A 20,236-nucleotide genomic window follows, 5' to 3' on the forward strand; every position below is an offset into this window, starting at 1 on the left:
GGTCTTCTTGTGGCAGTCTTTCAGCAGTTAAAGCGTGTTATTTCTTGCAGGCTTCCTTTAACAGATAAACCAAAGTTGTACAAAACTTGTAGAGTAACTTTAGATATCTAATATTTAGACACTAGTTAAATCGCCCATAACATCTAAGGGAGGAAGGTAGAGGTCAGGAAATGAAAATAGCCTTTAACCACAAACCAATGCTGGCTAAAAAAAAGAGTCTTAAAAATTTGAAAAGATTGACTGTAATTTTATGTGTATTTATACTGATTACATTACCCCTGAAGATAATTGAGATCTTTCAATAGAGTAATGGTTTCCACCAATTGGCAATATTATATTTATTGTATTTAGCTGTAATCAGAACACAGGGATAAATTTTTTTTTGCAAGAATCATTTTGTTCCATAAAGTATTAATCATTAATGATGTGTGCGTTTTTATTAGGGAGGGGTAGAACAAGGATATTGGCAAAATTACATAAATCAAAAGGACTAGTGAGCCAAAAGCCCCGCTCCCCCCCCCCTTTATTTAAAAATTTAATAAGGGGTTAGTTTATGTGTGTTTTAACCTTTATTGTGTTGGGTAGAGGTTATACCTGCAGGGTCAGCCCATTATTTTCAATTCGTTTAGAAATAGGAATGGTGCAATCTAGTGTTGGGGGGGGGGGGGGGTCAGTTTTCTCAAAGCTGTTTTCAAGTCTACCGTGTCTTTATATTATCTATATTCCATCTAAAATAAAATTAATGAACAGCATAATATTCCAGAAACTTGCACTAGAAAATATAAATTAAAACTTGTGTTGAATATTGTATATCATAACTCTTTAATAATTAATTATCCTTAACACAAAAAAGATAAATCTACTTTACTTTAAATTTTAAAGGAGTTTTGTAGACAATAAGGCTTTATTTAGTTTTAACTATTAAGTAGTTTTAATAAATATTATAATATCCGACTAGTGGCTACAGCCATAGAAGACTTGGAATTTCTCTTGGAAGGGTGGTGTTACCCTCCCCCAAATTAGATCATTGTAAAGGAGAACTATATCAGCAAGGTCCTTCGGTACAAATAGACAGACAAATTCACAGACATCCTGTTACTTTTATATGAAGATATACCATTTAAACTCAAAGATGAAACTACCTTAACCTAACCTAAACAATTGATACATATGTTTTTTTTAGGCCTTCGATGATATCTCCGTATTCACAAGTCTTCATAACAATATCAATTGTTTCTGTCCAGTTTTGGGCCACTGTGGTCTGGTGTATAGTTCATTATCCAGGTAATTTACTTTAATCTCCTTTTCTAGCCCATTGTGGTCTGGTGTATAGTTCATTATCCAGGTATTTTTTAAAATCCCCAGTTCTAACCTACTGTTGTATGATGTATCGTTCATATTCAAGGTTCACATTTTCCTATTGTCTTGTTATATCTGGAGTCTAGATTCAGCATTTTACCTAAGCTTGAAAATCCTATGTGCACCACTAAAAGTTTAGGTAAAAACCCCAAAACACCCCCTCTACCAAAAAAAAACTTATACGTCCTTGAACATATAATATTAGATAAAAAATAATTTTCTGATTTTAAAATATTCAAAAACACAATTTACACTTGATGTCCATAAGTGATTATATGCAATGCTTGTGAAGCTTATTAAAAAAAAATCCTTATATAAAAGTATGTCTGTCTGTGTCTTTAAAACTTTGGGTACTAGTTCAGTGTTATATACGTTCCAATGTCCTCTCCCTTCCAGCAAATACTATGAAAAGCTACAAAAAGAGCTTACCCCCCTCCTACAATTACAGCTTCTTTTAATGTTGTACTTTAAAACATTTTCAAGTGCTTAACAAATAGAGTTAACATACCAACATATTAGTCAATCTATGGTATAGCTTCTCTTCAAATAAGATTTGAAATTATGTACATAAATTTGTATAAAAATTGAAAGAAAACAAAGTTATGTAAATACTAAATAGATTTAGCATACATTATTTTGAAAAACAAAATAATTTCCAATTTCCCCCCACCCCTTAAAAGTTGATAACAAAACCCTAAAAAAGTTTACCATTTCCTTACAACCCCGCCCCCTCCCCTATATTGAGATTGTACTACCCCACCCCAAACCAAAATAAAAAAGCTGGGTATAGTCCTTTCCATGACATCGCTCCATATGGGGCGATGATTTTCTATAGCTCCTTCAAGGAGCTATAGCATAGCCTCTTATCATATGGAGCGATGTGATAGCCCCTTTTAAGGAGCGTTCATATCGCCTCTTATGATAAGAGGCTATGCTATAGCTCCTTCATGGCCTCTTAATAGCTCCTTTGAAGGGGCGTTAATATCGCCTCTTATGATAAGAGGCTATGCTATAGCCCCATGATGGCTCCTTCATAGCCTCTCCATCGCCCCTCCGTAGTCCCTTACCTTAATTTATATAACAACCCACTTGATGGCCCCTACATCGCTCCTCCATCGCCCCTTCTCCAAATTTATATTACATTGTACTTTGATGGCCCCTACATCGCTCCTACATCGCCCCTACATCGCTCCTACATCGCTCCTTCATCGCTCCTTCTCCAAATTTATATTAAATTGTACTGTGATGGCCCCTACATCGCTCCTACATCGCTCCTTCTCCAAATTTATATTAAATTGTACTGTGATGGCCCCTACATCGCTCCTACATCGCTCCTTCATCGCTCCTACATCGCCCCTTCATCGCTCCTTCTCCAAATTTATATTACATTGCAACTTGATGGCCCCTACATCGCTGCTACATCGCTCCTTCATCGCTCCTACATCGCCCCTCCATCGCTCCTACATCGCTCCTTCTCCAAATTTATATTAAATTGTACTGTGATGGCCCCTACATCGCTCCTACATCGCTCCTTCATTGCTCCTACATCGCCCCTTCATCGCTCCTTCTCCAAATTTATATTACATTGCAACTTGATGGCCCCTACATCGCTCCTACATAGCTCCTCCATCGCTCCTCCATCGCTCCTTCATCGCTCCTACATCGCCCCTTCATCGCTCCTTCTCCAAATTTATATTACATTGCAACTTGATGGCCCCTACATCGCTCCTCCATCGCCCCTTAATAGCCCCTTACCTTAATTTATATAACAAAGCTCCTATATGGCCTCTCTATCGCCCCTTAATAGCCACTTAATTTAATCTATATAACATAGCCCCTACAAAGCCTCTCCATCGCCCCTTAATAGCCCCTTACCTTAATCTATATAACAAAGCTCCTACATAGCCTCTCCATCGCCCCATAATAGCCTCTTACCTTAATTATGTAACATAGCCCCTACATAGCCTCTCCATCGCCCCTAAATAGCCCCTTACCCTAATTTATATAACATAGCCCCTACATAGCCTCTCCATCGCCCCTTAATAGCCCCTTACCTAAATTTATATAACAAAGCTCCTATATAGCCTCTCCATCGCCCCTTAATAGCCCCTTACCTTAATTATGTAACATAGCCCCTACATAGCCTCTCAATCGCCCCTTAATAGCCTCTTACCTTAATTTATATAACATAGCCCCTATATAGCCTCTCCATCGCCCCTTAATAGCCCCTTACCCTAATCTATATAACATAGCCCCTACAAAGCCTCTCCATCGCCCCTTAATAGCCCCTTACCTTAATCTATATAACAAAGCTCCTACATAGCCTCTCCATCGCCCCATAATAGCCTCTTACCTTAATTATGTAACATAGCCCCTACATAGCCTCTCCATCGCCCCTAAATAGCCCCTTACCCTAATTTATATAACATAGCCCCTACATAGCCTCTCCATCGCCCCTTAATAGCTCCTTACCTTAATTTATATAACATAGCCCCTACATAGCCTCTCCATCGCCCCTTAATAGCCCCTTACCTTAATTTATATAACATAGCCCTACATAGCCTCTCCATCGCCCCTTAATAGCCCCTTACCTTAATTTATATAGCATAGCCCCTACATAGCCTCTCCATCGCCCCTTAATAGCCTCTTACCTTAATTTATATAATCCTTACCTTAATATATATAACATAGCCCCTACATAGCCTCTCCATCGCCCCTAAATAGCCCCTTACCCTAATTTATATAACATAGCCCCTACATAGCCTCTCCATCGCCCCTTAATAGCCCCTTACCCTAATTTATATAACATAGCCCCTACATAGCCTCTCCATCGCCCCTTAATAGCTCCTTACCTTAATTTATATAACATAGCCCCTACATAGCCTCTCCATCGCCCCTTAATAGCCCCTTACCTTAATTTATATAACATAGCCCTACATAGCCTCTCCATCGCCCCTTAATAGCCCCTTACCTTAATTTATATAGCATAGCCCCTACATAGCCTCTCCATCGCCCCTTAATAGCCTCTTACCTTAATTTATATAATCCTTACCTTAATATATATAACATAGCCCCTACATAGCCTCTCCATCGCCCCTGAATAGCCCCTTACCCTAATTTATATAACATAGCCCCTACATAGCCTCTCCATCGCCCCTTACCTTAATTTATATAACATAGCCCCTACATCGCCCCTCCATCGCTCCTACATCGCCCCTTCATCGCTCCTTCTTCAAATTTATATTAAATTGTACTGTGATGGCCCCTACATCGCTCCTACATCGCTCCTTCATTGCTCCTACATCGCCCCTTCATCGCTCCTTCTCCAAATTTATATTACATTGCAACTTGATGGCCCCTACATCGCTCCTACATAGCTCCTCCATCGCTCCTCCATCGCTCCTTCATCGCTCCTACATCGCCCCTTCATCGCTCCTTCTCCAAATTTATATTACATTGCAACTTGATGGCCCCTACATCGCTCCTCCATCGCCCCTTAATAGCCCCTTACCTTAATTTATATAACAAAGCTCCTATATGGCCTCTCTATCGCCCCTTAATAGCCACTTAATTTAATTATATAACATTGCCCCTACATAGCCTCTCCATCGCCCCTTAATAGCCCCTTACCTAAATTTATATAACAAAGCCCCTACATAGCCTCTCCATCGCCCCTTAATAGCCCCTTACCTTAATTATGTAACATAGCCCCTACATAGCCTCTCAATCGCCCCTTAATAGCCTCTTACCTTAATTTATATAACATAGCCCCTATATAGCCTCTCCATCGCCCCTTAATAGCCCCTTACCCTAATCTATATAACATAGCCCCTACAAAGCCTCTCCATCGCCCCTTAATAGCCCCTTACCTTAATCTATATAACAAAGCTCCTACATAGCCTCTCCATCGCCCCATAATAGCCTCTTACCTTAATTATGTAACATAGCCCCTACATAGCCTCTCCATCGCCCCTAAATAGCCCCTTACCCTAATTTATATAACATAGCCCCTACATAGCCTCTCCATCGCCCCTTAATAGCTCCTTACCTTAATTTATATAACATAGCCCCTACATAGCCTCTCCATCGCCCCTTAATAGCCCCTTACCTTAATTTATATAACATAGCCCTACATAGCCTCTCCATCGCCCCTTAATAGCCCCTTACCTTAATTTATATAGCATAGCCCCTACATAGCCTCTCCATCGCCCCTTAATAGCCTCTTACCTTAATTTATATAATCCTTACCTTAATATATATAACATAGCCCCTACATAGCCTCTCCATCGCCCCTAAATAGCCCCTTACCCTAATTTATATAACATAGCCCCTACATAGCCTCTCCATCGCCCCTTAATAGCCCCTTACCTTAATTTATATAACATAGCCTCTACATAGCCTCTCCATCGCCCCTTAATAGCCCCTTACCCTAATTTATATAACATAGCCCTACATAGCCTCTCCATCGCCCCTTAATAGCCCCTTACCTTAATTTATATAGCATAGCCCCTACATAGCCTCTCCATCGCCCCTTAATAGCCTCTTACCTTAATTTATATAATCCTTACCTTAATATATATAATATAACCCCTACATAGCCTCTCCATCGCCCCTGAATAGCCCCTTACCCTAATTTATATAACATAGCCCCTACATAGCCTCTCCATCGCCCCTTAATAGCTCCTTACCTTAATTTATATAACATAGCCCCTACATAGCCTCTCCATCGCCCCTTAATAGCCCCTTACCTTAATTTATATAACATAGCCTCTACATAGCCTCTCCATCGCCCCTTAATAGCCCCTTACCTTAATTATGTAACATAGCCCCTACATAGCCTCTCAATCGCCCCTTAATAGCCCCTTACCTTAATTTATATAGCATAGCCCCTACATAGCCTCTCCATCGCCCCTTAATAGCCTCTTACCTTAATTTATATAATCCTTACCTTAATATATATAACATAGCCCCTACATAGCCTCTCCATCGCCCCTAAATAGCCCCTTACCCTAATTTATATAACATAGCCCCTACATAGCCTCTCCATCGCCCCTTAATAGCCTCTTACCTTAATTTATATAACATAGGCCCTACAAAGCATCTCCATCGCCCCTTAATAGCCCCTTACCTTAATTATATAACATAGCCCCTACATAGCCTCTCCATCGCCCCTTAATAGCCTCTTACCTTAATTTATATAACATAGCCCCTTCATAGCCTCTTCATCGCCCCTTACCTTAATTTATATAACATAGGCCCTTTATGGCTCCTGTACAGCCTCTGTAATTGTATTGCCCCTTCATTATAGAAGGTAGGGCATTAAGGTAAGGAAGGAATGTGACCCTCTACAGTTTTAAATTTAAGTTTTAAAAGGATGACAAGGATGACAACATTTATAAAAGCAAAGCTCTGAAACGGTAGAAAAAAGTTTAAAGGAAGCCTGCAAGAAATACCACGCTTTAACTGCTGAAAGACTGCCACAAGTAGACCAAATACCCCAAATTTGAAGCCTTCAGCTTCTATAACAAAAAAGTTCTAGGCATTTTAAAATGACATTTTATGTACAATGGAAATTTTGAAAGAATTGCAATGCTCATGTTGAAAACTTTAAAATTAAACTACGTGGCCTAGAAACAAAATTATAAGCTTATTTTTGTCATAAATTTAGGTTTCCAGTAACTAATTATATTTTTACAATAAAAATACCCATTTTTATAGTCAAAATCATTAAAAAAAAATAAGTTTTACTTGCGTTGTACCGAATGTACTGTAGCCAATCAGAAGGCTGAATCAGCTTAACAACCAATCACAGCTAAGCTTGTATTAGTTTACCCCTTTGTTTCCGCTATGATTTTCATTTAAAAATGCAATTTAAATCGATTTTTTTTCATAGATTTTGACTATGAAATGTGGTGTTTTTATTGTAAAAATGTAATCAGTTACAGGCAATCTAAGTTTCTGACAAAGATAAGGTTATAATTTTATGTCTAGGCAACGTAATTTAATATTGTTTTTTCTTTTATGAGCATTGGAAATCTTTCAAAAATTCCATTGTACATAAAATGCTATTTTGAAATGCCTAGAACTTTTTTGTTATTGAAGCTGAAGGCTTATAATTTGGGGTATTGGGTCTTCTTGTGGCAGTCTTTTAGCAGTTAAAGCGTGTTATTTCTTGCAGGCGTCCTTTAATGAACATTAATAATGTAGAGTGTCAGAACTGAATAGTCAGAACATAAATTTAAAATTCGAAACAAAATTGTAAGTAAATTTATTGAGAAATTGCTAACATGCAGGAAAATGCTTAAGGACGTACTCACATTTTTTGGACTTGATTATAGATATGATTCACTTATAACATTCTATTTTGTTGTCCTAGGAATCAGTATCCCAGAAATCAGATTAATCGGATAATTTTGATACATAAAAATTTGTTATAAGTTAATAATTAGTATGCTTAAAATGGACGTATGGATATTCTGATAATGATTATAGACTTTCTAAATCGTACCTTTCTACTACAGGAATCACATGCCTAAATTAACGAAAATAGCTAACCGTTACGGACGTACGGACTGATCCTTAATATAGAAAAGCTTTGCTTTTAAAAAGTTAAAAAGATTTTTTGAGGGGATGGGGTAATATTTTTCTTGGGGTGAATTTTCTGGGAGGGTGGAGATACCCTCCCTCGAAATAATTATAAACCCTCTATGAACTTAAAAGAAGCTTCACTGTAAAGGAGAACCATATAGGTTCAGCGGTTAGCTTTTCTGCAGACAAAAAAAAAGATTACTACTTTATATAATAGGTTATGAAAAAGGAAAAAAAAGCAAGATAACAAGGATAACAACATTCACAAAAGCAAAGCTCTAAAATCAGGAGGTCAAACATAAATTTTGTTAAAATTAGCGTAAATCTATAATACAAAGTAGAATGATGTCTGTCCATCCGTCTGTCTGTCTGTCCGTCTGTCTGTCCGTCTGTCTGTCCGTCTGTCTGTCCGTCTGTCTGTCCGTCTGTCAGTCCCTTAAGATCTCGGTAACCACTGGACCGATTATATTCTACTATTCAGGGAATATACCTACTGGTCCTGTGGTGGTTTTAGGCTATTTTCTTGGGGGGTGGGATACCCCCAACCCCCCCAAAAACAAAAAAATCCCCCCCCATTTTTTTTTTTGCTGAAGATTTTCTTGGTCCTATTACGAATTTCGCCAAAAAAAAATTTTATCACCTCTTGGGGCAAAGCCCCTGAGGCTAGGGGCGAATCTGCTAGTATAGAATATAGTAAAAGGGCATAATTTTATTTTTAGTATTTGATTATAATACTAAACCTTGTTGTCCTAAGAAACATTACTCCAAAACCCAGATGAATGGGACAATGATATTATACAAAAAAATGGACGTACATACTTTCTAGTAATGAATATAGTATTGTACCCAACTGTTATAGAAATCATTCTGCAAAGTTTGAAATCGATAGGATATTTATAACATGTCTAAATTAAAGAAAATGTCGTCTAACCGTTTGGACGTACGGACAAACCAATCCTTACTATAGAAAAGTTTCGCATTTAAAAAGGAAAATTATAATGAAAATATAATGAATTAATAAAATAAATATAAATAATATAATAACATAATGAAATAAAGAAAAAAAATAAACTAAGAGAATGAAATTTTTTAGTTAAATAGAATATTGAATAAGGATAATATAATGGACAAACAGACAAAGTAAGTTATAGAGCAGACTTTAAGAGAATATGCTATTACTCAAAGATTATCACGAAACCTAAGTCTTTTGAAGCATAATTGAGAGACAGACAAAATAATTTATAGACTGGATATACATATGTCATGGGAATATTCACTAAAAATCTCAACAGTCTATCTTTAACAATAGCAGAGAAAACCACATGCTTAACTTAATGAGAAGAGCAATGACGAAAGGACTAGCCCTAATTGTAGAAAAGTCTCTCTTTTAACAAAAAAAGTATTTTTTTTGGTCTGAAGCTTAAAAATTTCATAAACTGACTAAATTCTCCATTTAAGGGAAGCTTCACATAGGTCATGGGATGGTTTTTTGCTTTTTCATTTTCAGATTTAAGCCCCTAATTGGTTTAGGCTATTTTTCTGCCTCCTTACATTAAAAAGAGCGCAGCTGCAAGTGAATAAGAAAAGAGAAATATAAAAGAAGAATACATATTATCCTATTATATAAAGTAGTAAAACATAAACAAACGTTGGAGTGGACAAACCTAGGAATGGGACAATCGTCGGAGTGGACATTGCTTATGTAAAACGCAGGAGTGTCTTTTATTTTATTTATAAGATAAAAATCTTTCAAAACAAAAAAAAATCTTGAATATCTTTTCTCACAGACTGAAATTTTAAAATCAGTCTAACAGTTTTCCAAAGTAGGTAAGTTCTATCGAAAGGCAAAGGTTTGAAACAGATAGAACATTTCATTAAACTAAAACATATTTTTTTCTCACATTGTTTACAACTGTCAAATAGGTTTTTTTATATGCCTAACCCCTGCAGGGGGCTTATTTGTATATTTATATCTTAACCTAACCTAACCTGTGTAGAAATAACTAAACAAATGTTGTTGAAACCTAATTTTTAAGATATTATAGACACTTCTGCGTTTTACTTATATAATGTCCACTCCGACATTTGTCCGAAATATCCTGTGTTTGTCCACGTTAGTAAGGCTTTCTGTTCTGAAACTTAAGATCTCAATAACTACTAAACAGATTGGGCTTTCTATTTCAGGTAAGCTTAATATTTGTCTTGTAATGGCTTTAGGCTATTTTATTTTAAGTCGAGGGATGGTTTTAGGCTATTCTATTTTAAGTCCTGGGAAGGCTTTAGGCTTTTATTCATTCCCCTTTGAATACAGAGCCAATAGATGCTGGGGGCGTAGCCGCTAGTCGATATACAAAGTTTTTTTTTGTCTGTAGCAAAGGATCTCGTTTGCTGCTAAACCGATATGATGTATGTCTGTCTGTCTATACCGTAGGATCTTGCTAACCGCTGAGTACTGAGATGATTTTAAGATAGTTTATTTTTTTTCCTTATAATAAAATAACAGGATATTTGTCCATAAAAAGCGAAGCAATATCTTAATTTTTGTTGTTGGAACTGTTATTCAGTTGATTATACCAAGGATCTAAAGGAATAAGACAATGGCCGATAAATTTTTATCCATCCCTAATAACGATACACAAAATTGCAACACTACAACCAAAATATGACAAAAGTCCCCAAAGTTTTGAGCCAACGAATAAGAAAACTTCATTATAAAACTTTGGAGACTATTGTAAAAATTGCCTAATGTTTCCTTTATCCCTGAGATTATACAGACTATCCTTAAACTAATATTTACATTAAAGTAACAGGATGTTTATCAGTATCAACTGAACCGATATGCTTCTCCTTTACATTGAAGCTTATTTTACTCGCAGGAAAAGTTTTCATTTTGGGGAGGGGACTAACACTTTCAGCCCCCGGAAGGTATCACTTCCCTTAAATTCTTAACCTTCCCCCTCCCCCCCCTCTCCACCACATCTATTCATTAAAGTACTCCTAGGGTCATCTATGGGATTAGCCGTTAGTGACTTAAAAATAATTCAAGTGCAATGATATATTTACCAAATTAATACGATAATTTTGTATACATTTTTTATGAAAAAAAATTATTTTGCCAAAGGCAGCCAAAAAATAAGCAGCAAATATTTCAAAAATGCTCTGATAATCAGAGATCTACAGGGATAAGACGATTGTCGATAAAATGATATATATACATATATACAGTGTGTTTTTTTATGAGAACTTTTTTGAAAGCAATTTTACCTTACTTATAGTTATTAGAATTTAATGATTAATGGCTTATTCTCTTCTTTTTTATAACCTTTAATAGAAAAGCAAAAAAATATTTCAGTTTTTATTCAAAAAGTACAGTAAATTAAAAAATTTAAAACTTAGGTGTCAACATCTAAAAATGGTTTTAGTGCATTTTTCTTATAATCTACCTTTGCAAGAATGGCTGCAAAACGCTTCAAAGTTGAGATATTGAGCTAAAAATTTATATAGATACTACTTGTGACATGTACTAGAACATTTTGAAATTTGAAGGCCATATCTCAACCAGGGAGGGAATACTGGCCCCCCAATGTACTCCCTCCATTCTTGGAAAGGGTAGAAGATTTGAGCATAAGAAAAATGCGCTAAAACCATTTCTCGTATTCATTTGAATCCGGTGGATAGGAACCGGTTCTCATCCATACGAAAAAACTATGTCTAGCATCGTATTATATCCAGCTTTCTACGAATATAGATATGTACAATCATAAGATTAAACCCAGTTTTTTTAGCCGGTGCCTTCTGCACCTCGGGGCTAAAAAAACTAGTTTTAATCTCATAATTGTACTTTCTATATCCGCGGAAAGCCGTTTATAATACGATGCGAGAAATAACTATTTTAGATGTTGACACCCATGTTTTGAAATTTTGAATTTACTGTACTTTTTAAATAAAAACTGAAATATTTTTTTGCTTTTCTGTTAATGGTTATAAAAAACGAAGAGAATAAGCCATTAATCATTAAATTCTGATAACTATAAGTAGGGTAAAATTGCTTTCAAAAATGCTCTCATAAAAAAAACACTGTATATATATGTATGTTTATATATTAATTATTCCCATTGATGATTCACAAAATTACCCCTTCTTTAGTTTAGAATTAGTGGTTGAAACATTTAGACACTCAACTTAATGAACTAAACAATCACAAAACAATAAAAAGTCCCCAAGGTTGTTAATCTAACGAATAAGAAAACGGTATTATAAAACTTTGGAGACTAGACAGCACTCTTGGATAAGCCAACTTATAACACTTTGGGAACTATCCTAATCCTCCCTGGCGAAATGACAATGAGATTTTTTGGTAAATTTGTGGCAAACTTTATTCTTAATAAATTAGCACTTGGCAAAATTATACTGGAGAGATATTTCATTGAAGAATAAATTTTTTTTTTGCCCAAACTTTTCGTCAGCCAATAATAACAGATAAGTTAAACATTGTAAAAATAATATAGTAACTTAACTCGAGTTGTCAACGGCAGAAATTAGGTCCTGAGATGGTTTTAGGCCTGGAAAGGTTTATAACAATTTTATCTGTATTTCTTAAAATAAATTAACAGAATCTTTGTCTGTATGTATGAATGTCTGTCTGTACCGAAGGATCTTGCTAACCGATGAACCAATATGGTTCTCCTTTACAGTGAAGATTCCTATAGGTCCTGAGATCGTTCTCCTTAATAGGGTAGCTTCTCATAGGTCCTGGGGAGGTTAATAACTATTTTATTTTAATCCTTATAATAAAGTAACAGGATCTTTGTCTGTATGTATGTCTGTCTGTACCTTGCTAACCACTAAACCGACATGGTTCTCCTTTACAGTGAAGCTTCCTATGGGTAATGAGATGGCTTTAGGCCATTTTATTTTTAATCCTTATAAAAAGTAACAGGATCATTGTCTGTATGTATCAAAGAAGATCGCTAACTGCAGAACCAATATGGTTCTCCTTTATAGGGTAGCTTCCAATAGATCCTGGGAAGGTGTATAACTGTTTTGAAGGAGGATATAAGGGGCTATTAAGGGGCGATGGAGAGGCTATGTAGAGGCTATGTTATATAAATTAAGGTAAGGGGCTTTTAAGTGGCGATGGAGGGCTATTAAGGGGCGATGGAGAGGCTATGTTATATAAATTAAGGTAAGGAGCTATTAAGGGGCGATGGAGAGGCTATGTAGCGGCTATGTTATATAAATTAAGGTAAGGAGCTATTAAGGGGCGATGGAGAGGCTATATAGGGGCTATTTTATATAAATTAAGGTAAAGGACTATTAAGGGGCGATGGAGAGGCTATGTAGGGGCTATGTTATATAAATTAAGGTAAGGGGCTATTAAGGGGCGATGAAGAGGCTATTTAGGGGCTATGTTATATATATTAAGGTAAGGATTATATAAATTAAGGTAAGAGGCTATTAAGGGGCGATGGAGAGGCTATGTAGGGGCTATGCTATATAAATTAAGGTAAGGGGCTATTAAGGGGCGATGGAGAGGCTATGTAGGGCTATGTTATATAAATTAAGGTAAGGGGCTATTAAGGGGCGATGGAGAGGCTATGTAGGGGCTATGTTATATAAATTAGGGTAAGGGGCTATTAAGGGGCGATGGAGAGGCTATGTAGGGCTATGTTATATAAATTAAGGTAAGGGGCTATTAAGGGGCGATGGAGAGGCTATGTAGGGGCTATGTTATATAAATTAAGGTAAGGGGCTATTAAGGGGCGATGAAGAGGCTATTTAGGGGCTATGTTATATAAAATCGGGTAAGGGGCTATTAAGGGGCGATGGGGAGGCTATTTAGGAGCTATGTTATATAATTAAGGTAAGGGGATATTAAGGGGCGATGGAGAGGCTATGTAGGGGCTATGTTACATAATTAAGGTAAGGGGCTATTAAGGGGCGATGGAGAGGCTATGTAGGAGCTTTGTTATATAGATTAAGGTAAGGGGCTATTAAGGGGCGATGGAGAGGCTTTGTAGGGGCTATGTTATATAGATTAGGGTAAGGGGCTATTAAGGGGCGATGGAGAGGCTATATAGGGGCTATGTTATATAAATTAAGGTAAGAGGCTATTAAGGGGCGATTGAGAGGCTATGTAGGGGCTATGTTACATAATTAAGGTAAGGGGCTATTAAGGGGCGATGGAGAGGCTATATAGGAGCTTTGTTATATAAATTTAGGTAAGGGGCTATTAAGGGGCGATGGAGAGGCTATGTAGGGGCAATGTTATATAATTAAATTAAGTGGCTATTAAGGGGCGATAGAGAGGCCACATAGGAGCTTTGTTATATAAATTAAGGTAAGGGGCTATTAAGGGGCGATGGAGGAGCGATGTAGGGGCCATCAAGTTGCAATGTAATATAAATTTGGAGAAGGAGCGATGAAGGGGCGATGTAGGAGCGATGAAGGAGCGATGGAGGAGCGATGGAGGAGCTATGTAGGAGCGATGTAGGGGCCATCAAGTTGCAATGTAATATAAATTTGGAGAAGGAGCGATGAAGGGGCGATGTAGGAGCAATGAAGGAGCGATGTAGGAGCGATGTAGGGGCCATCACAGTACAATTTAATATAAATTTTAAGAAGGAGCGATGAAGGGGCGATGTAGGAGCGATGGAGGGGCGATGTAGGGGCTATGTTATATAAATTAAGGTAAGGGGCGATGGAGAGGCTATGTAGGGGCTATGTTATATAAATTAGGGTAAGGGGCTATTCAGGGGCGATGGAGAGGCTATGTAGGGGCTATGTTATATATATTAAGGTAAGGATTATATAAATTAAGGTAAGAGGCTATTAAGGGGCGATGGAGAGGCTATGTAGGGGCTATGCTATATAAATTAAGGTAAGGGGCTATTAAGGGGCGATGGAGAGGCTATGTAGGGCTATGTTATATAAATTAAGGTAAGGGGCTATTAAGGGGCGATGGAGAGGCTATGTAGGGGCTATGTTATATAAATTTAGGTAAGGAGCTATTAAGGGGCGATGGAGAGGCTATGTAGGGGCAATGTTATATAATTAAATTAAGTGGCTATTAAGGGGCGATAGAGAGGCCATATAGGAGCTTTGTTATATAAATTAAGGTAAGGGGCTATTAAGGGGCGATGGAGGAGCGATGTAGGGGCCATCAAGTTGCAATGTAATATAAATTTGGAGAAGGAGCGATGAAGGGGCGATGTAGGAGCGATGAAGGAGCGATGGAGGAGCGATGGAGGAGCTATGTAGGAGCGATGTAGGGGCCATCAAGTTGCAATGTAATATAAATTTGGAGAAGGAGCGATGAAGGGGCGATGTAGGAGCAATGAAGGAGCGATGTAGGAGCGATGTAGGGGCCATCACAGTACAATTTAATATAAATTTTAAGAAGGAGCGATGAAGGGGCGATGTAGGAGCGATGGAGGGGCGATGTAGGGGCTATGTTATATAAATTAAGGTAAGGGGCGATGGAGAGGCTATGTAGGGGCTATGTTATATAAATTAGGGTAAGGGGCTATTCAGGGGCGATGGAGAGGCTATGTAGGGGCTATGTTATATATATTAAGGTAAGGATTATATAAATTAAGGTAAGAGGCTATTAAGGGGCGATGGAGAGGCTATGTAGGGGCTATGCTATATAAATTAAGGTAAGGGGCTATTAAGGGGCGATGGAGAGGCTATGTAGGGCTATGTTATATAAATTAAGGTAAGGGGCTATTAAGGGGCGATGGAGAGGCTATGTAGGGGCTATGTTATATAAATTAAGGTAAGGAGCTATTAAGGGGCGATGGAGAGGCTATGTAGGGGCTATGTTATATAAATTAGGGTAAGGGGCTATTAAGGGGCGATGGAGAGGCTATGTAGGGGCTATGTTATATAAATTAGGGTAAGGGGCTATTTAGGGGCGATGGAGAGGCTATGTAGGGGCTATGTTATATATATTAAGGTAAGGATTATATAAATTAAGGTAAGAGGCTATTAAGGGGCGATGGAGAGGCTATGTAGGGGCTATGCTATATAAATTAAGGTAAGGGGCTATTAAGGGGCGATGGAGAGGCTATGTAGGGCTATGTTATATAAATTAAGGTAAGGGGCTATTAAGGGGCGATGGAGAGGCTATGTAGGGGCTATGTTATATAAATTAAGGTAAGGAGCTATTAAGGGGCGATGGAGAGGCTATGTAGGGGCTATGTTATATAAATTAGGGTAAGGGGCTATTTAGGGGCGATGGAGAGGCTATGTAGGGGCTATGTTACATAATTAAGGTAAGAGGCTATTATGGGGCGATGGAGAGGCTATGTAGGAGCTTTGTTATATAGATTAAGGTAAGGGGCTATTAAGGGGCGATGGAGAGGCTTTGTAGGGGCTATGTTATATAGATTAGGGTAAGGGGCTATTAAGGGGCGATGGAGAGGCTATATAGGGGCTATGTTATATAAATTAAGGTAAGAGGCTATTAAGGGGCGATTGAGAGGCTATGTAGGGGCTATGTTACATAATTAAGGTAAGGGGCTATTAAGGGGCGATGGAGAGGCTATATAGGAGCTTTGTTATATAAATTTAGGTAAGGGGCTATTAAGGGGCGATGGAGAGGCTATGTAGGGGCAATGTTATATAATTAAATTAAGTGGCTATTAAGGGGCGATAGAGAGGCCATATAGGAGCTTTGTTATATAAATTAAGGTAAGGGGCTATTAAGGGGCGATGGAGGAGCGATGTAGGGGCCATCAAGTTGCAATGTAATATAAATTTGGAGAAGGAGCGATGAAGGGGCGATGTAGGAGCGATGAAGGAGCGATGGAGGAGCGATGGAGGAGCTATGTAGGAGCGATGTAGGGGCCATCAAGTTGCAATGTAATATAAATTTGGAGAAGGAGCGATGAAGGGGCGATGTAGGAGCAATGAAGGAGCGATGTAGGAGCGATGTAGGGGCCATCACAGTACAATTTAATATAAATTTGAAGAAGGAGCGATGAAGGGGCGATGTAGGAGCGATGGAGGGGCGATGTAGGGGCTATGTTATATAAATTAAGGTAAGGGGCGATGGAGAGGCTATGTAGGGGCTATGTTATATAAATTAAGGTAATGGGCTTTTAAGGGGCGATGGAGAGGCTATGTAGGAGCTATGTTATATAAATTAAGGTAAGGGACTATTAAGGGGCAATGGAGAGGCTATGTAGGAGCTTTGTTATATAAATAAAGGTAAGGGGCTATTAGGGGCGATGGAGAGGCTATGTAGGGGCTTTGTTATATAAATTAAGATAAGGGGCTATTAAGGGGCGATGGAGAGGCTATGTAGGGGCTATGTTATAAAAATTAAGGTAAGGAGCTATTAAGGGGCGATGGAGAGGCTATGTAGGGGCTTTTTTATATAAATTAAGGAAAGGGGCTATTAAGGGGCGATGGGGCGATGGAGGAGCGATGGAGGAGAGATGTAGGGGCCATCAAAGTACAATGTAATATAAATTTGTGGAAGGAGCGATGAAGGGGCGATGTAGGAGCGATGGAGGAGCGATGGAGGAGCGATGTAGCAGCGATGTAGGGGCCATCAAGTTGCAATGTTATATAAATTTGGAGAAGGAGCGATGAAGGGGCGATGGAGGAGCGATGTAGGGGCCATCAAGTTGCAATGTAATATAAATTTGGAGAAGTGGCGATGTAGGAGCGATGAAGGAGCGATGTAGGAGCGATGTAGGGGCCATCACAGTACAATGTAATATAAATTTGAAGAAGGAGCGATGAAGGGGCGATGTAGGAGCGATGGAGGGGCGATGTAGGGGCCATCAAAGTACAATGTAATATAAATTTGAAGAAGGAGCGATGAAGGGGTGATGTAGGAGCGATGGAGGGGCGATGTAGGGGCCATCAAAGTACAATGTAATATAAATTTGGAGAAGGAGCGATGGAGGAGCGATGAAGGGGCGATGTAGGAGCGATGTAGGGGCCATCAAGGGACTAAGATATATATAATAGTGAAGGGGCCATGAAGAGGCGATATTTAATTAAATAGCCCCTTGGGATAAGAGGACATATCATCTCCTCTTTAGAAGGGGCGATAAAGGAGCGATAAAGGATCATTTAATCGCCTCTTAGGGCAAGGGGCTATTAAATCGCTCCTTTCAAGGAGTCATAACATCGCCTCTTGTTATAAGGGGCTATTAAATCGCTCCTTTCAAGGAGCCATTACATCGCCCCATGTCATAAGAGGCGATCAATTAAAATCATCGCCCCATATGGAGCGATGTCATGGAAAGGACTATACCCAAAAAGCTTAGACGTGTTTTACCAAATTCTGATTTGAAGATATACAAAACTGGCGTCATAGTTTAATGTTTCAAGATTTAATGCTCACAGTTAAGTTAAACAAAAATATTAAATTGCCAATTCTCTGTAACATGATATTTATTAACTTACCAAAATAAAGAAATAAAAACATAAGAAGTTTTAACTCTATATAAGTGTATCTTTTTGAATGCTTTCATACATGTATATATCCTTAACTATAGCTAAGAATCATACTAATATTGCGTACTTTTCATTGAAATATAAAATTTCATCTAAAAATAAAAGTACTTTAAATATTTAGCATAAAGAAAGAGAATTTAAGTATTTTTATATCAATTTTAAAAATTTCCTCCAGACACCCAAAGTTTATAAAAAGTTTGCGAAGTTTCTGTTTTGATGTTTTTAAAATTACTCTTACAGTCTACTGTTGCTCTAATATATTAGGTTGTTTTCCTTAAAATGACCCAGAAGCACAAGGCACCTCCCCCCCAATAATTTTGAGGAAAAAATTGAATTTGATGATATTGGATTCTTGGTAGTCTATAGGTACCCCGCAGGGGTAAATTAAAAAAAAACACTTAAAATATATATTCAGACTAGGTTATTTTGGGTACTTAGTAGAGTGCAAGGTTAGGACACATCAGTTATTGGCCCCGCATGGTTGTAGCATAGGAAAAAACTTCTTATATTTTTAGATTTTTTTGAATACAGTAATAGTGTCTGACTGATTATGACGTAACAAAAAAAAATTAGCCAATAAGAGGCCGTTATTGACCAATGGTAAAATTTATAGTGGCCTCTCATTGGCTAATTTTTTGTTGTTACGTCATAATCAGTCAGACACTATTACTGTGTTATTTTTTTTTGAAAAAAAGTTCGTTCATCTTATATCCGACCCTATTCTATCTTTTAAAGTGTTTAAATAGAATTTAAGTGAATTTTTTATAAATATTTGCAGGTGTGTTTTATGACTATCCACAGAGGAACCAAGTTATTCTCAAATGTAATATCAAAGATTCAGCATTTGTCATATCTCAGGTACAAATATATCATGTATGGCTTCCAAACCGATTAATATCCGCTGAATTACAACTGGTCCTAGGCCATACTGAAAAAGCATTTATCGTATCGTATTATATTCAGTTTCCTACGAACATAAAATTTACAATCATTACATTAAAAGCATAAATAGGATAAATATAATCATACAAACATTGTTACCAAAAAAGTTAAAAATAATCATGTTTAAAAATTTTTAGGATTGGTACGCTTTTAAATCGTACAAAACTGTTAAATCATGCAAAGTTTGATAACTATGGGACAATTCTCACATGACTAAATTAACTATAATAGCCTTGCTTCGCTTAATAATGTTTATTTCTAGGCATATAATATGCTGTTAATTACTGTGTGCACAATTTACGCAATCAAAACAAGAAAAGTACCTGAAAATTTTAATGAAGCCAAGGTAATCGAAAAACTTTTGTATCTCCATTGATGATAAACAAAATTACCCCTTCTGAACATTAAAATTATTACATAAAATTTATTATATGTAATTTTTAAAAAATATGTAAATAAATTTCTAACTTTATTTTAATTATTCTAATTACATTAAAGTTTTCAAACATTTCTTTTACTCAATGAATTCCAAGTTTGGACCAATTAAATAAAACTTTTCATTTTGAATAGGACAAAAGAAATTTAATTGAACAAATTCTTTTTCTTTTTTCCCCGTGTTATTTAAAACCAAAATATTTGTTCAAGAACTTTTACTATATAACTTTTTATGAAATTCTATTTAACATTTTTCATTTATCTAACTTTTGAGATTTAGAAGGTTATGTATTGTTTCTTTAAACAAATCTTAAGATATGAGCGAAGATAATGCTAATAAACAGGCGCAACTGATTACCACGCATGGTTGCTATAGAAATAAAAAAAAATAGTTTTCATGGAGGGGGGGGGGGGGAGATATTTGACTGTAAATTAC

The 20,236-nt window shown here is 37.3% G+C and overlaps 2 protein-coding genes across 5 annotated transcripts in view; both read left to right on the top strand.

The window, feature by feature from the left end:
- Window positions 1–20,236, top strand: part of mGluR (metabotropic Glutamate Receptor) — a 154,126-nt gene that overhangs the window by 128,633 nt on the left and 5,257 nt on the right. Inside the window, exons 26-28 of the mRNA XM_080147549.1 lie at window positions 1,184–1,284; window positions 19,202–19,281; window positions 19,628–19,711. Coding sequence (XP_080003675.1) covers window positions 1,184–1,284; window positions 19,202–19,281; window positions 19,628–19,711 — 265 coding nt within the window. The remainder of the gene's footprint in view (window positions 1–1,183; window positions 1,285–19,201; window positions 19,282–19,627; window positions 19,712–20,236) is intronic.
- Window positions 1–20,236, top strand: part of LOC145305762 (uncharacterized) — a 260,360-nt gene that overhangs the window by 76,421 nt on the left and 163,703 nt on the right. The gene's annotated exons all lie outside the window — the stretch shown is intronic.

Source organism: Acartia tonsa, chromosome 14 (assembly GCF_053477335.1).
Source record: "Acartia tonsa isolate MP-2025a chromosome 14, ASM5347733v1, whole genome shotgun sequence".
In the NCBI taxonomy this organism is placed as follows: domain Eukaryota; kingdom Metazoa; phylum Arthropoda; class Copepoda; order Calanoida; family Acartiidae; genus Acartia; species Acartia tonsa.